The 15,940-nt window shown below is 32.4% G+C and overlaps 1 protein-coding gene across 2 annotated transcripts in view; it reads left to right on the forward strand.

The window, feature by feature from the left end:
• The first annotated feature begins 841 nt into the window (after window positions 1-841).
• LOC126824628 (oxysterol-binding protein 1) overlaps window positions 842-15,940 on the forward strand; it is a 57,915-nt gene continuing 42,816 nt past the window's right edge. For both annotated transcript variants that reach the window (XM_050553895.2, XM_050553896.2), the window contains exons 1-2: window positions 842-1,088; window positions 9,663-9,868. In XM_050553895.2, the coding sequence (XP_050409852.1) occupies window positions 967-1,088; window positions 9,663-9,868 (328 nt within the window). In that variant the 5' untranslated portion in view covers window positions 842-966. The remainder of the gene's footprint in view (window positions 1,089-9,662; window positions 9,869-15,940) is intronic.

Below are 15,940 nucleotides of genomic sequence, written 5' to 3' on the forward strand. Positions count from 1 at the left end.
AGTATATTGTCTTAAAGTTGAAATAATGGTAGATTTGGGTGGATTGGGGTAAATCTTTGCTACTCCTTCTTAGAGATAGGTTATATTAAATACACTACAGCGCAATTTCAAAAAGATAAGATTAATTTCATTCTAAATCATAATTTATTTATATGATATGATATGACAATTTTAAATAGCCTAATATCTTTTACTCTTTACAAGTCTGTTTATAGGCCTTTGGATAAATTCTATTCTAATGTGACGGGTTTAAAAATTAACGAGAATTCAAGCTTATCATCCTCCAGCTCTAGTACATTTCTTTAATTATCTGACAGGTATCTATAATATCCAGCGCCATATTTTGATGTGGAAATTGAAATGTTCAAAGTCAGGTGAAAACAAAAAAGTGCCATATAAACTTTGAACTTGGGTTCGACCTATGACGTATAGCCGGCAGTGTCGATTAAGACGAAACAATATTCTGGAAAGAATATTTGTTTAGGGGAATGGATAAATAACCACAATAGAAAGGGATAGTAAAGAAACTATATTATCAAAATCCTGCAGTTACTAAGTATTTATTTGGAACTGCACTAAGCTTATTAGCACGCTTCAGTTACCAAAATGATATCTGCTGACAGGTGTCCGTGACCTTCAAACTTTGAACTTTGACTATGGATTCATCCGCGTAAAAGAAATTTACAATGTTTCATTGTATTTTTGCCATGGATACACGAATCATTGATGTTTTGAGAATGTTAGATATATAGTTGAACATTTATTTTGTTGAATATATATTCGGAAGTAAAAATATTGAAGACCTATTTCTATTATTAACGGAAGTTGAAGAATATATTAGACGTGCGTGACGTGGACATCGGCCATTTTCGACGAAATTTGTTTTGATGTTTACAAATGAAGTTCTTTTAACAACTGTCAAGCCCCACTATATCCACGGTTAACGGTAAAATTGGTAAGAAAAAGATGTCTGAAACCAAGCTACGAATGTCCCATTACAAGGGATTTCTTTACAAATGGACTAACTACCTGAAAGGTTATCAGAAAAGATGGTTTGTACTTCAGAACGGCTTGTTATCCTATTACAGGTGTGGTATAGTTTATAATAAATAAGATATACTAAATACTTCAAAATTACTGTCAATAACCTTTCATCAGCTGGGTTCATCGAACATTTATACAGTCTATATAACTATATAATTATTATTCATATTTGCTTTTGGATCAACTGACCTTTACAATCCCACAAGTTAGGGTTACTGAATTTCAATTCCGTATTTGATAATTTATAAAATAAATAAAGAATAAAAGAGGAAGTCAATCTAGATCTACTTAACTTTAAACTAGAAAACAAAACTAGTAACCCTGACCCAAACCATACTGGTGTAATTGTAAAGTTCAGTTGATCCCCACTTTGTTATGTTGAAGTACAAGTAGGAATGACCTGTCAGACTATTTGATGTCAAAATAATGATGATCTTGCACTGCAGTGACAGCTATATCATTACTTTTTACACACACTGACTGACAGCCACACTCGTTCAGTCATCTATTCTTCTGAGTTTTCACTCATGATTCTTTATGATTGACTTGTGTATCTTGCATTTAGCTCAGACAATTTACCAAATCTTTGTTGCAATAAATAGATAACAGATCTAACTGGCATGATTTTTTTTTTTATTTTAAATGTGGCCTACCATATTTAAAAAAAAAACAACATTCAATTGATGACATATGACTTTCGTGACAGCGTAAAATTATGGTGGGGGTGACATTTATTTTTTCTGTGAATGCCAAAACAGAAAAGCAAAATTCCTGAAAATATTTTGTGAAAAATTTACATCAAAGTTTATTGTAATTTCTTTACTAATCAATGTGTTCAGTGAAATACATGTACGTAAACAGTCTGAATTAAAGACCGTCGTTTACTCCTGCTTCGTTGATTCTTACCTCACGGACCTCATTCAGTTATATCAACTAAATCAACCACTTCGCTCACAAAATAAGCCCCCATTGGTTGTGCCACAAGCTAAACTGAAATCCTATGGGGATAAAGCCTTCAGTCTCTGCAGACCGCGTCTGTAGTATAACTTACCAATTGGGGATACAGTAGAGTTCTCAAACATTAGCTGTGTTCAAATCCGAACTCAAAAATCCATTTGTTTGCTACTTATTATCAGGATTAGCTATTATCTTCCATGCGCTTAAGAGCATGCAATATGGATGGAGAGAGTGCAATCATAAATGAAATGTTATCATATTCTACACATTTTTTTTATTATCATTTTGTTATTTGTTAATTACTTCCACATTATCTTGTGGGATTTGTTTTTCTTTGTTCATTTCAAATGGCACTCAAAATCCATGAGCAGACGATGTTATGTACTGATTTTAAAATGTTCACTGTGTCTTATTAATATTAAATTAGGATGCCAAATTCAGTATTAATTGAAATGAACCAACATTGAATTCTAGTTCATGACTTTTAATTTTGAATAGTATGAATGATATTAATCCATGCACAAAGTTTTATTCACAAAATGATGATCTTGGAGTGTGTGCATTTGTCTTATTTTGACAGAATAGTCAACAACCTTCAGTATGTAGCAGTGTTGTATAGTATTTGCTAAAATGTCAGGCTTATTGTCCCATTATTGAGCTTTTATTACAATGTAATATCTTTGTATTACTAATTGTTGATTAACCAGAGTATAATAATTTTCAAGTGTCTTGACTAAATAGAATTTATTGACTTTTAGTAGAATCATTAAAGATGAAGGTATTTGTTTGAACTTTTGAAGTAAATTTTAATAAGAGAGAGAAATGGGGTTTAACATATGGTTCAATTTTATTTCAATAATTCGCTTGCGTGTAGGGGTCTTTAACAGTGGGGGGAAACCGGAAAATTTGAATAAAAAATTGAAATTATTGCACATGTACATATTGTAGGGTAGGACATTCATAATATATTTACCAGTGTACACAACATGTACATGCACCAAACTATTTTGAAATCTATAGCACATGGTTGGAGTGCAGACACTCTATAAATTCATTATTACATTACACTGAAAACCTTTTATTAGAGGATATTCTCTATTTTTAACATTGGCTCGATATGGCTGCTTCATGTAAACCATATGTTGAAGTGTTCCTTTTTCTATAAATGTATAGTGAATAGAACAGGTACCAAAAGATGTATGTTACAAAAACTTAAAGAGGCATTATCACATTCATTTTTTGTCCCATCTGAATGACTAGACACTGTTTATTGTCAGACCCTCCATCACTACTGTCAAGGGGTAACCATGCCCTAAAATCATATGGAACTTTCTCTGCCAACATCTTGAGCGAACACCAGACCTCCTGATTAGCGAACCATCATCTTACTCACTAAGCCACTGTGGCTCGCTTGTCTTAGATGGCTTTACAGATTTTTCTCAGATTTTGCATACATTTAATTTGAACCAGCTTGATATAGCTGTGTATATATTCAGATTCAAAACATCAAATTTAAATGGTTTTTTTACCAGATCAGATCGATCCAACCCCCAAAGTGCTAATGCCTCTAAGTTTCTGTCAAAATTGTCAGCAATTTAAAACTATGATAGTCATGAAAAATAAATTATTCAATCCTTTTATTGTCTGGAAAGATCAAAGATATATGGTTTCTGATTTTATTTTTTGTTTAGATTAAATGAGGTAGGCCTACTAGATATTATTGTAATTTATATTGTTTTGTAACTTGGCAAGTCTAACTTAGTGGTTTGAGAGACATGATTGACCTGTTGGTTAAGATATATAATATGTGTTGTAAAAAAATATATGTCCACAGCATATGCAGTCACACTGACCTGAAAATTACCTACAGAGCTTGACTTGAAGGTGCATGTACCTGTAACTTCACCATGTTTTAGATAATGTTACATTGGATAGTTCATTGGGCATAGTCTTATACATGTAGAATAACTACATCATGTTTCTAGATTTACCTGAAAATGTATTATACCAAGCATAATGTGTTACTGTTAGGTCTTTATATGTGTATTTTAAGAAAAATTCCTGATCTGATAGTCAGATGTTATTCAATTCATTTGTTTGTTTTCTTGTGTCTCTTTGTATCTATATATTTTTTTTAAAATTAAGATCAGTGAAGTTATATCTTTTGGATTCACACAAAAAGCCACATCAAAACACATCTCTACCTTAGGCTTCGGGCACTATTTTTAAAGTAACTGTAGTCCTGTGCATAACAAGAACTGCTTGAACACAAACCGTCCAGGGTTCAAATCACAACATAGGCAGACAATAAATGTGGGATTTTTTAAGTCATGTTTCCAGTTACTGGAGATAACACCTCCAGGGCTGACAAGAAAAATGAGTTCCACACATATACATTATGAAGTGCACAGAAAATAACTTTGACAGTTGGGATTTAATGAAAAGTAAAAGGAAACGTTGCTGTCTGGGCTAAATTCACCTTCCTAGCATTGCATATTTTACCTTAAGAAAAAACAACTGTATGTTAGTCTCAAAATGACCAAAGTATACCACATGTATGACGTATTTACAGTGTAGTGCTAAATATCAGAACCATAAAATTGAAATAAAAATAAGATTTTAATTAGATTGCTTTTATTTTTTCTAAAGTATAGCATTGCTCTGTTATAATTCCATCTATTTCTTGTAATAAATCAATAATACATATGTATAGAAATGTTCTCAGTAGTCTATATAAATGGTAATTAAGGTCAATAAGCTTATTATAAGGTAATGTATTCACTAGTTCCATTGTTTGTGGACTTTGGACAGATAAATAAACAGGGCAAATAGCATGTGGTCATTTCTCATAGAATAGTCACACCCATAATAATAAGTCATTTTTTAAAATACCTATTTACAACATATTCCATTAGATTTTACAAAGAATTTATTGTATGGGTATTACTAAAGCCATGCATCAGTTCCCACTGTCAAACTAGCTGCGTAATTACCAGAGAGAGTTTATCTCTATTTTTATACGTCCACATTTTCTTGTGGTTAAAAACAAGTCATGGGTATCACAAAGCCATCTTCTATAGCATCTAACACTTTGTATGTGTAAAAACTTACTTCCTTACATATTCCTGGATTGACTTCTGATACTTGTTCAATCAAATCTATCCCAAGTACAGCAACATGACAGCCCTTCGTTTAATCTGGGGTTTCGCTAAAACTTTTGACAGTGATTTAAGGTATTAAAAACGGTGAAAGTATTGTTCATCTCTAAACAGTATTGTTTACATTGTAGCCATTTGATGGCCTCATTTGTCACAAAATTAGTATTTCTGCAATATTCTGCTATGCACTAGTTAATTGGGAGTTATAAATATCGTAAGTTATGGTCCAATTTTGAGCTGTTTAAAGCCGAATGATATTAGTACGCAGTTAGTTATTGGTTGTTAATCGAACTATTGACCGGTCATAATTTGGAACAGACATTTGCTTCCATTACATTAGTGTTAAGTGGGATTAGGTCTAATCCGACGAAACACTGCGAGGAGCCTCAGGAATAAAACTACACAAGAAAAAAATTGTTGTCCCCTGTCAGTCCGTTAACATTTTATTTGTGAACACTCTACAGGTTGTGAACACTCTACAGGACACAATTTTTATCAGAAATATACGTTTATATCCCAAAGATCTTGGTTTCTTGGGGGGTTGGAGTCATTGAGTCGACTGGCGTGGTTTTGAATCCCCGGTTGTACTGCAAGCGAATTATTTAAATAAAATTAAACCATATGTTAGTCCTGAAATGACCTAGTTTGTGTTGAGTGGGCGTTAAACCCCATCTCTCTCTCTCTCTCTCTCTCTTTTGGTTTCTTTCGATATTTTGCACGTATCGAACTGTAACTTCATGGATTATGGTCCTTGATTTTACGAAAAATGTATGTATAGCTTGTGGGCTCTTTCAATTTTGATGAAACTTAAAATGTTTGTTTATATGCCATAAACCTTGGTTATAAATTCTGCCATTTGGTTTCCTTAGCGAGCAAAATGGTTTATTACAGGTTGTACTGTAATATACATATATATTCTTCATTATTAAAGCGGTTCAATAATACACCAAGTGTGATTAACCAGTCCTCATATATTTTGATTATGTTCTGTTAGTGGTGTACAAAATAAGTTGCCAATTTTTATTTATCGACAAGTATATCGGAAGATGGTTTTCTTGTTTAATTAAATAGATTTTCAGCCATTATTAGATGACAAAAGTATCCTGCCTTTCAATTATGTTAAGAAATAAACTTCCTGCTTTCTTGCTCATAAAAGAACAGAAATAGCTTGCAAGCAAGCTACCAGATGTAAGCGGGTTTGTCATCCTTATAAACAAAAAAATCACAGTGCTCAGCTAAAATCTACAAAAAGTCTTGAAAATCTCTCCTGTAGAGATATGTGGTGGTACTTTATGTTGATGTACAATATTAATATGTCAGATCCAATAACTTGTTTAATTCCAATAGATACTCTTAGCAACAAAAACATAGTAATTCAGAAATTATTCTGATTGATCACTCTACTAATTAAAACTATAGTCATTTGAAGTTTCTATTGAGATTTTCTACCAACAAATTCATGTTATTTGAATGTGTTTGATTTGTATTATGCTAACATACAGATAAGTAAACTTACCTAAATTATTTAAAATCTTTTAATTTACTATCTTAAAAATGATTTATTCTAAATTTATTTGTGTTTTATTTAAATTATGAAAATTGTTTGGGTCTTCTGTTATGTGGGCTCTTTAATAAAACTGGTTTAATAATAAATATAGTTATAAACTGCTATTCAATGACTTATATATTCTGCTATTACAAAATCAATAGATAATAATTACCTTTGTATTGATTCTATACAAAGTGACAATTTATTTTATATAATCAGTTACGGAGCAAATGTTGACTTTTGAGGCTAATGACTGTACAGATTTAAGTACCGACTGGCTGAAGTTCAATCTGATTAAAACACAGAACCTATTTCGTTTCATTTTACTACACTAGCATCTGGAAGAGTTGTTATCATTGACATGTTATGAATGATGTGAGGGATTAGCCAATGAAACGGTCTGTTACGGCGAGTTCTTGGCCTTTTATAGCATGGAACTGTGGGTAAACCACTAGAAACGCTGATTGATTAATCAATGTCTGACATCATAGGGTCATAAGCCGCTTTCTTAACCCCTGACGTGAACTCCCACTATAACTTGACAGGTCTTCATGTAGTGTAGGCCATCGAAAGTATAAAAAAAAACAAGGCGAAATATAGATCTGTATATCAGATTGGCTGAAGTTAAAACAGCTATAACCTCCAAATTTTAACACAATAAATGTACTTGGATTAACATTTAATTCTTTAAATTTATTGTCATGAATGTTGTTGAAATTGCTATGAATGAGGTGACATGAAATGTAATGATAATACTGCCGACATGACTGCATTTGAGCAATAATAATTTCATGTTATCATTTAAGTTGATGAAGCAAGAACATTTGTATTGTATGGTACTTAAAGTTCACAGTTTTCTGAGAAACCAAAATTGTTTCAAAACCCACTCAACCTGGATCCCTCCACTTGAGTTTATTGTTTGTTACTTGCAGTGTTGGTGTGTTTTGTCTGAGTTTGTCTCCCGGGTTTCTATTTGGTTGTTTGTGTGATGTGGTTGTCCTGTACTTCGGATTAGAGAGAAATGGGGATTGGAGGATATACTGTCAAGGTCCACTAAAAACTGTGTTACATTTACACACAATAAAAATTCCCTATACATGTATATCATATTTACATATTTTTTAAAATATAGCAAAGAAGAAATCACTGTTTTCTGTTTACTATAATAAATACATGTACGGTGCTAATGCCCAACAATAGATGAAACTCAGAGACCCTTTCGTGTACTGGTTATGTAACATTTGATTTACTTTTTAAAAATAATGTATTGTGATTTTGTGAAGTTGGGGGGTCAACCCATTTGATTTATCATTTTATGTCCCCCGCATTTCTTCACACATCATCCTGTTTACAAATAAATTAACCCTGTCTGACTGAACTAGAGGTTCTTGTCTCAAAGCTTAAATTCTTTACCTTGTAGAAATCAGTGGCATAATTGCAACATAGGAGTATCAGTTAAATAATACATGTTGTTCTGACAGAGTGTTAAGCAATGATTGGACATTGTTGAATGTGCTGATTACTAACAAAGATTTGGATATTTTGCAGTTTATATATTAATATAAAATTGACGCCAGTTAATCTTAAAGAAAAAATATTCAAGAATCCAAGATTGAACTGAATTTGAACCCTGGTCTTATCTGTGGAGTCAGGGAAATATTAAGAGAAATACACTGTCTTTATATTTCTGTCTGAAGAGTTGTGATTTGATAATGCTATTTACATAATTGAGTACTTTAAAGAAACATTTGTCTACACTTGGGGCTGTAATTGAATTAAAATCTACTGAAGATGGATAAAAGATGACCTGATAGAAATTATTCTCCGTGTACAGAATAATAATGAATTGACTGTTCTGAATAATCTTTTTTAAAGTGAAAAATACTCTTTAATTGTATGCAGGTTGGGCTGAATTATGACAAGAACTTAATGTATAGTCTGGTACATGTATATAGTGGCATACATGTAGATAAAAGGTTAAGAACTGTCAGCGGTTAAGCTTTGAAAAATAACCAACTTATGCAATGTTTATCTATATGTACATGTAGTAAAGGGCCATTTCTAGTTTATTTTCACGCCTGGGAATGGAGACTTTGGGGAATTCCAAACCTATGAAAGATGTTGTGTATAAAACTGTTAGCTGCTTTCAATTAAAAACAAATCATGAACTGAATGATGTATTTTGTATGGTCACTTTGTTAAGTGCCCCTGCTGTAATAATCATAATATATTCCCTTGACTGTCATGGTCCTAAATAGTAACCATCAATTTTAACACATATTCAAACTACCAGGAAAATAACATTTTGTAACAAAAAGGTTACAGAGCCACAGTGACTCAGTGAGTGAAGTGCTCCCGCTCTTGGCCAAAAAAGTTTTTATGATTTTCGGCTATAGTTTCTCCCATGACAGTGGTGCAGGATAGAGGGCCTGACAAGGGACAGTGTCTTGTGTAGATAAAAAAAACAGTTGAAATTCGGAATAAAAGTAGGACGTAAGGCCACCGTCTTCAATTGCCTGGCTGGTGCAGAAATGTAGGACGTTAAACTTCACAAAAGTCTTCATGTATATATCACAATGCACATGTGGTGCAGGATAGAGGGCCTGACAAGGGACAGTGTCTTGTGTAGATAAAAAAAACAGTTGAAATTCGGAATAAAAGTAGGACGTAAGGCCACCGTCTTCAATTGCCTGGCTGGTGCAGAAATGTAGGACGTTAAACTTCACAAAAGTCTTCATGTATATATCACAATGCACATGTCCTCACTAAGCATGATTTCATTAAAATTTTGTAGAATGTAGTACAACACAGAGAGAAAAGAGGATTCAAATGCACCTTTAATAGAATTTTGATTTTTGTAGAATGCTTATTGTAAAAAATATTTTATCAAAATTAACTTGAAAGATCATTATAAAAATTCACTGTTTCCTAAAAATAATCTTTTGTTGTTACAGGAATCAAGCAGAAATGGCACACACATGTAGGGGCACGATAAACCTTGCTAATGCATTTATACATGCAGAAGATTCATGTACTTTCGTTATTTCAAATGGAGGAGCACAGAGTTTCTATTTAAAAGCCACATCTGAGGTAGAACGACAGAAATGGTTGACAGCATTAGAACTTGCCAAATCAGAAGCTATTCGTATTCAGGAAGTTGGTAAGTAGAAAGGGATGTGACAATGATGAGTTTTATAACCAAGTAATTGTAATGGTCAGTTTACAAAGATTTTGTATAATGATAATAAATTACACATACTGGTAGTTTGATGTTTCTTTTAAATATATCTCATAAGACTTGTTCTATTAAGATGTTCAATAAAATGGAAGCTAAATTGGGATTCAATTAATATGGAATTTGTTGAAAAGGTCACAGTTAATATTTTACGAAACTATTTGAAGAAAAAAAAAGTTTTTGATTTGACAATCTTTCACTGATTTGACTCCGCTTGGGATTCTCAAGAGTTTTCACTGGTAATATGAGTTTTGAATTGTATTTGTCATTCTTTTTTAAAACTATTAAGTGGTGGACAGTGCCGAATTGCACCCAAATGAGTTGACACACTAGGTGAATTGTCTGCCTTATTCACCAGTCGATGGCAGTGATCATGTCTTCAACCAATCATGTGACTTTTCAGCATCACTGGTGATTGGCTAATTAATTTTAAAAATCATGCGAATGCTTTAGTGAACCAGACACACAAGGCCAGAGGAAGAGAAATGGGGTTTAACGTCCACTCGACACAAACTAGGTCATTTCAAGACTAACATATAGTGCAATTTTATTTCAATAATTCGTTTGCGCGTAGGGGTCTTTAGCAGTGGGAGGAAACCGGAGAAAACCCACGAGGTTGGACAGGCAACCCTACTCCTTGTCACGTACAACCGGGGAATCGAAACCACGCCAGTCGACTCAATGACAGACTTTATGATACAGCACGCATGTGCTAAGCATTCAGCCATCCAACCCCCCTCACACAAGGCGAATATATCAAACATGTTTGCTTCGGGTGAACAGAAATTCTATCAAATGACACCGAACACACTAAGCAGATTTTGGCAGCGATTGATTCGCAGTATTGCAATATTGCAAAACTTCCAATAAAGTCAGAGTTGATTACAAAGCACAGATTTATTTAAAATTGTTTTATTGCTGATTTCTTTATATAAATTTAAATGAAATATATGTTTTTACTACTTTGGTTTTGTCTTTGGACACTTATTTTTTACTGCAAATCATAATTAATATGACTGATTATGTGATTTCTGATAAGTTAAGAGTTATTCTATTTGGTATATATACACTTCAGTATATTTGAATGGATTCTGATGCATAAGCCTACAGCACATGTCATTTCAAAGTGTCAGAGACAGTTCCAAACACAGTTTTACAGTGTAAAACATGATTGTCTTATGATCAAAATGACTTAATTAGTCAGATATATTTTATTCTTTTATTTACTTTCACTCTGTTTTTCTTGGTCACTTTATAAAGTATGGATCGTAAATTATTTAAAACCAAGTAATAGCGGTGGTCTTAAATTTGACGAATATGTTGTCGTCTTCGTCCATTTGTCTGACTATGTTTATTATCTGATATTTTTGAAATTTATACATGTTATTATTGTTATTTACATTAGTTAGACAAATAATCCTATTGAATTTCAGAAATTTCCGTTAATAACTTCTAGAGTTATGATCCTTGTTTCACTTTGTTCAATCTTGTGAATGCACTATTGAAAAGATTCATCGTTCGATCTGTATGAAATGTATATCCATTAGTAAATTAAAGAATCCAATTGAATTTCAGCAATTCCTGTTAATATATTCTAGAATTGTTGCCCTTGTTTCACTTTGTTGAACCATGTGAACGCTCTATTGCCAAAATTTATCATCTGACCTGTATGAAATTCACATAATAATAAAACAATGAAAACTATTGAATTTCAGCAATATCCATTAATTACTTCTAGAGTTATAGCCCTTGTTTCACTTTGTTATACCCTTATTTATCTAAAGGAGCTAAATGGACATAAATTGGTCGCAACGCATATAATGTAATTATCCTCGGTATCCCCAGTGGTCTCATTCCGTTCTACTCCACTAACCCCTGGGTTAATATATGGGTGGGTGGGGGGGTATACGCTTTTAAGTTATTCGCCTTGATGATTGTGCTATTTTTATAGATCGATCCCATAAATCGGTAATTGTAAAGGAAGTTAGCAAAGGGAAGTAACTCTCTTTGGGTAAAGTAAGCCATACACAAAGGCTCCCCTTCAAGAGACAAATTTAGGAATTAGACAGAAGATAGCCTAAATGAGAGAAGTCCAAATTATACTAAATGCATATTTATTAACAACACCCATTTTGTTCCTTTGTTTTGATACTATGTATGTATATTATCTAGGGAGAGGGGTTTTACATAGGCTAATCCTGTTCTCAAATCCCATTCAAACATCCTGAATAAAAATTTTGTTTATAAAAAAACCAAAAAAAAACAACAATTATTATATAATATATTAATGAAGACTGGACAAGTGTTTATATATATGTAGGTTCAAGAGTTTTATTTAGAATCAAATTGCCAAGTATAAGTTCAATAATAAACATAACAGAATGAAACATTTCAAAGAACAAGTAGTAATAATAATAATAACAAAAGTCACACATATAGATGTTATACATATTTGAAATCAGCGAAACATACCACAGATTTTGATAATACAATTAAATATACCAGTAAATGAATTAGAAATATATACATTATTTACATAAACCATTCAGTAAATGGACATGAATAGGTTTAAATACCCTTATAAAAAGGAACGCCTGGTTTGTAAACTGGTTTTTGATTGGTTCGTAGACTTTAGCTACAATCAAGTCCAGGGCAGATAATTTGAATTCGTGGAAACCCTATGAATTAACCCAGGGTATTGTGGAGTTTTCCAGTCTACACCGGTAGTATTCTCCTGTGGGATATGTTTAGCCTCGTTCATTGAGTCACTTCATTACAAATGATACTCGAAAGCATTCTGGGACGCAATTTGTGTGCCAGTTTTAAAATTTTTACTTTGTCTTAAAAATTGGATATCTGAAGCCCATCGTTTCACGGTTAGATAACAACATCAATGTGGATTTAAATTGACCAAAAAGTTTTGTTTTTATGTCGAAGACAGTGGATGATATTGAGATACAGACTTGCTTCCTTTAAAAGTGATAAATATCTTTTTAAATGTTTATACAGATAAGGATATGTTCTGTAATGTGTGTGATAAAATGAATCCAGTATTTATTCAGACCACAACTTGGGATGTTAACTAACAAAGATATTCATCATGCATATTCCACCATGGCAATCGATCAGAATGTACCATTAACTGTTTAATAATTTAATTATGTAAACATATTCCTAATGAACTAGACTGTAAAGCACTGTATCTAATTATCCAGAATATGGCTGAATAGGTTGCAATGAAATAGTCTGGTTGTAATATTATATAAAAATAATTTATAATAACATATTTAGAGGTCACCTCTGTATAGTTTATGTTCTTATTTTTAATATGCAAAAAGGGGGGTTGGATGGCCGAATGGTTAGCACGTGCCCGCTGTATCATAAAGCCTGTCATTGAGTCAACTGGCATGGTTTTGAATCCCTGGTTGTACGTGACAAGGAGTAGGGTCCCCTGTCCAACCTCGAGGGTTTTCTCCGGGTCCTCCGGTTTCCTCCCACTGCTAAAGACCCCTACGCGAAAGCGAATTATTGAAAAAAATTAAACCATATGTTAGTCCCGAATTGACCAAGTTTGTGTCAAGTGGATTTTAAACCCCATTTCTCTCTCACTCACTTTATAGGCAAAAAATTAAAAAAAAATTAAATAAACTGATCTATTGATGATTACTGGTACTTGACACAATTGCAATCACTTTGTATTGTAATGTAACTGGATATATGATAATGGAAACAATACAGGTAGTAAGGTTAGAAAAAAAGACTTTTATTATGTTATACACAAAGACAATAATTAGGCACCCTGTATACTTGATTATATTACATGTATGTGAGCATTTGAATTTAAACGCTTGCGCAAAAAGAGTAGCCACATTAGGTACCAGGGTGTACCTCATTACTCGACAAGTCAGTTTATTTAAAAGTATTTGACATCTGTACAAACTAGATCATTTTACAAAATAAGTCCATATTTATTGGAGAGAAAGAGCTATTTAAGGACAAGCTTTTGCTCCTGCTGCTGCTGCCTAGTCCTAGACACTGCTGTTGTTTGTTGGCATATATTCTTATATTTGCCCAGATTTTACTATAGAGTATCTGTATAGGTGTTTTCAGATTAAGGTTTAGATTATTCTTATTATAGAGTAAAGTTAGTTGCTTAGGTTCTGTTATGTTGTATAATTAAGATAGTTTCATACATAATACATGTGTTGATTTATCTGGTAAGCTTATTGGCTAGTAATGTCCCATCATGTGTAAAATGAATAAATCAATAATTACAATTGAACAGCTGCTGTCAATTTTAATTTCATCTGGTTCAATACATCAAAAAATAATCTGTTGTAGTTAAAGCACTACAAAATAATATATTCAAATAATGTCCAATATCGAGAATAGGATAAAAAAAAAAATTGTTACCCAGTAGTATAACTTTATGTGACGTTTTATTTAAATAGGCTGAAGAGTAGAAATAAGAGGATTTGTCATAATAGTATAGTGTGACGTATTGATGCAATTTAGGGTTAATGGATTGTATTGCATCCTGATCTGTTGAATGTCTTGGTGGGTTTTATGCACCCACAATATATTATATGGTTATTGTTGTCTGTCCATCTGACCTTTAATTTTTTGTCATGAACACTACAGATTGCAGTTCTTGACAGATTTATTTTTGAATTTGCAGAAATAGTTTATATGGCCATACAAAAGAAATGTACAGGAAATTTACAGTTTTTGCTCATATGGAGTAAATTATTTCTGCATTAACATTCCAACAAACCAGAAATTCAGAGTTTTTCAATCTGATTAAAATACAGATCTTTATTTTATGATCAGTAGTGGAATACCGCGTTTTATCAGTGAAATAAAAGTGTTATTCCACTGGCTAGTTGTTGTTACCTAAAATGATTGTAAAATCATAAAATAAATAGAACATTTGTCGTGAATTACATACTTTTTTCATCTCTAAGCAAGAAAACGTTTATATTTTCACTCGTGCTACACATTCGTGAAAATATAAGTTTTCTTGCTTCTCGATGAAATAAAATATGTTATTCACTCTAAAACGACAAATATCCTCTATATATATCGTTTCGTTTTTTTTATACTTTCGATTGCCTAAACTACATGAAGATCTGACAGTTTGTAGCAATAGGTCGCGTCAGAGGTCATACAAGCAGCTTTTGACCCTATGACGTCAGACATTTGATTAACCAATCAGCATTGATGTTTCTAATAGATTACGCCTAAAGCTCGTCGTGACAGACCATTTCATTGGCTAATCCCTAACACCATCCAGAACACGTCAATGATAAAAACTCTTCCAGATCCTAGTGTAGTAAAGACTAGTAAAACAAAATTTTAAACTATAAAAAAAACGAAATGAAATAGGATGTGTGTTTTAATCAGATTGAGAGTTTCTGATCATGAATTTATTTTTACATTTTTAATGAAAGTTTTAATAATTAGAAATTTACTTCAATACAGTTTTATATACATGGCAATGGCAAATCTTCTACTTTAACTAATAGTTGAATACACTGTTATTATGATTATAATGATTTGAAATGCCTGTGTGTTACCAAGTTACAAATCTTATTTGAAAACTGTGAAATTTGATGTTCATTACAATGGTGTATTTGCCTAGTTTTAGAACTGAGTTGCTTAGCAATGCATGACTGATGAATGATAAATGTCTTTTAGTCATGCGATTGGGTCAATATCTGAATACACTTGTCCCTCATCAATGATGATAATGTAACTATGAAAATACAATTTCAAAGTGATATTTATGGAGTTTTATATCATTCTACTTGATTGTGTTTCTGTTGATGCTCAATGTTATTTAAAGCAGCATTATGGAAGATTAGATAAAGAGCTGACAGTTCTCTGTATAATAGTTAAACAACAGATAATGTAAAGGGAATATGCTGAAAATTTCAGTCAAATTAATTCACTCTGATCCGAAAAATTCTCATTTCAAAAACACTGTAGCCTCCATTG

Source organism: Patella vulgata, chromosome 6 (genome assembly GCF_932274485.2).
Source record: "Patella vulgata chromosome 6, xgPatVulg1.2, whole genome shotgun sequence".
NCBI lineage: Eukaryota > Metazoa > Mollusca > Gastropoda > Patellidae > Patella > Patella vulgata.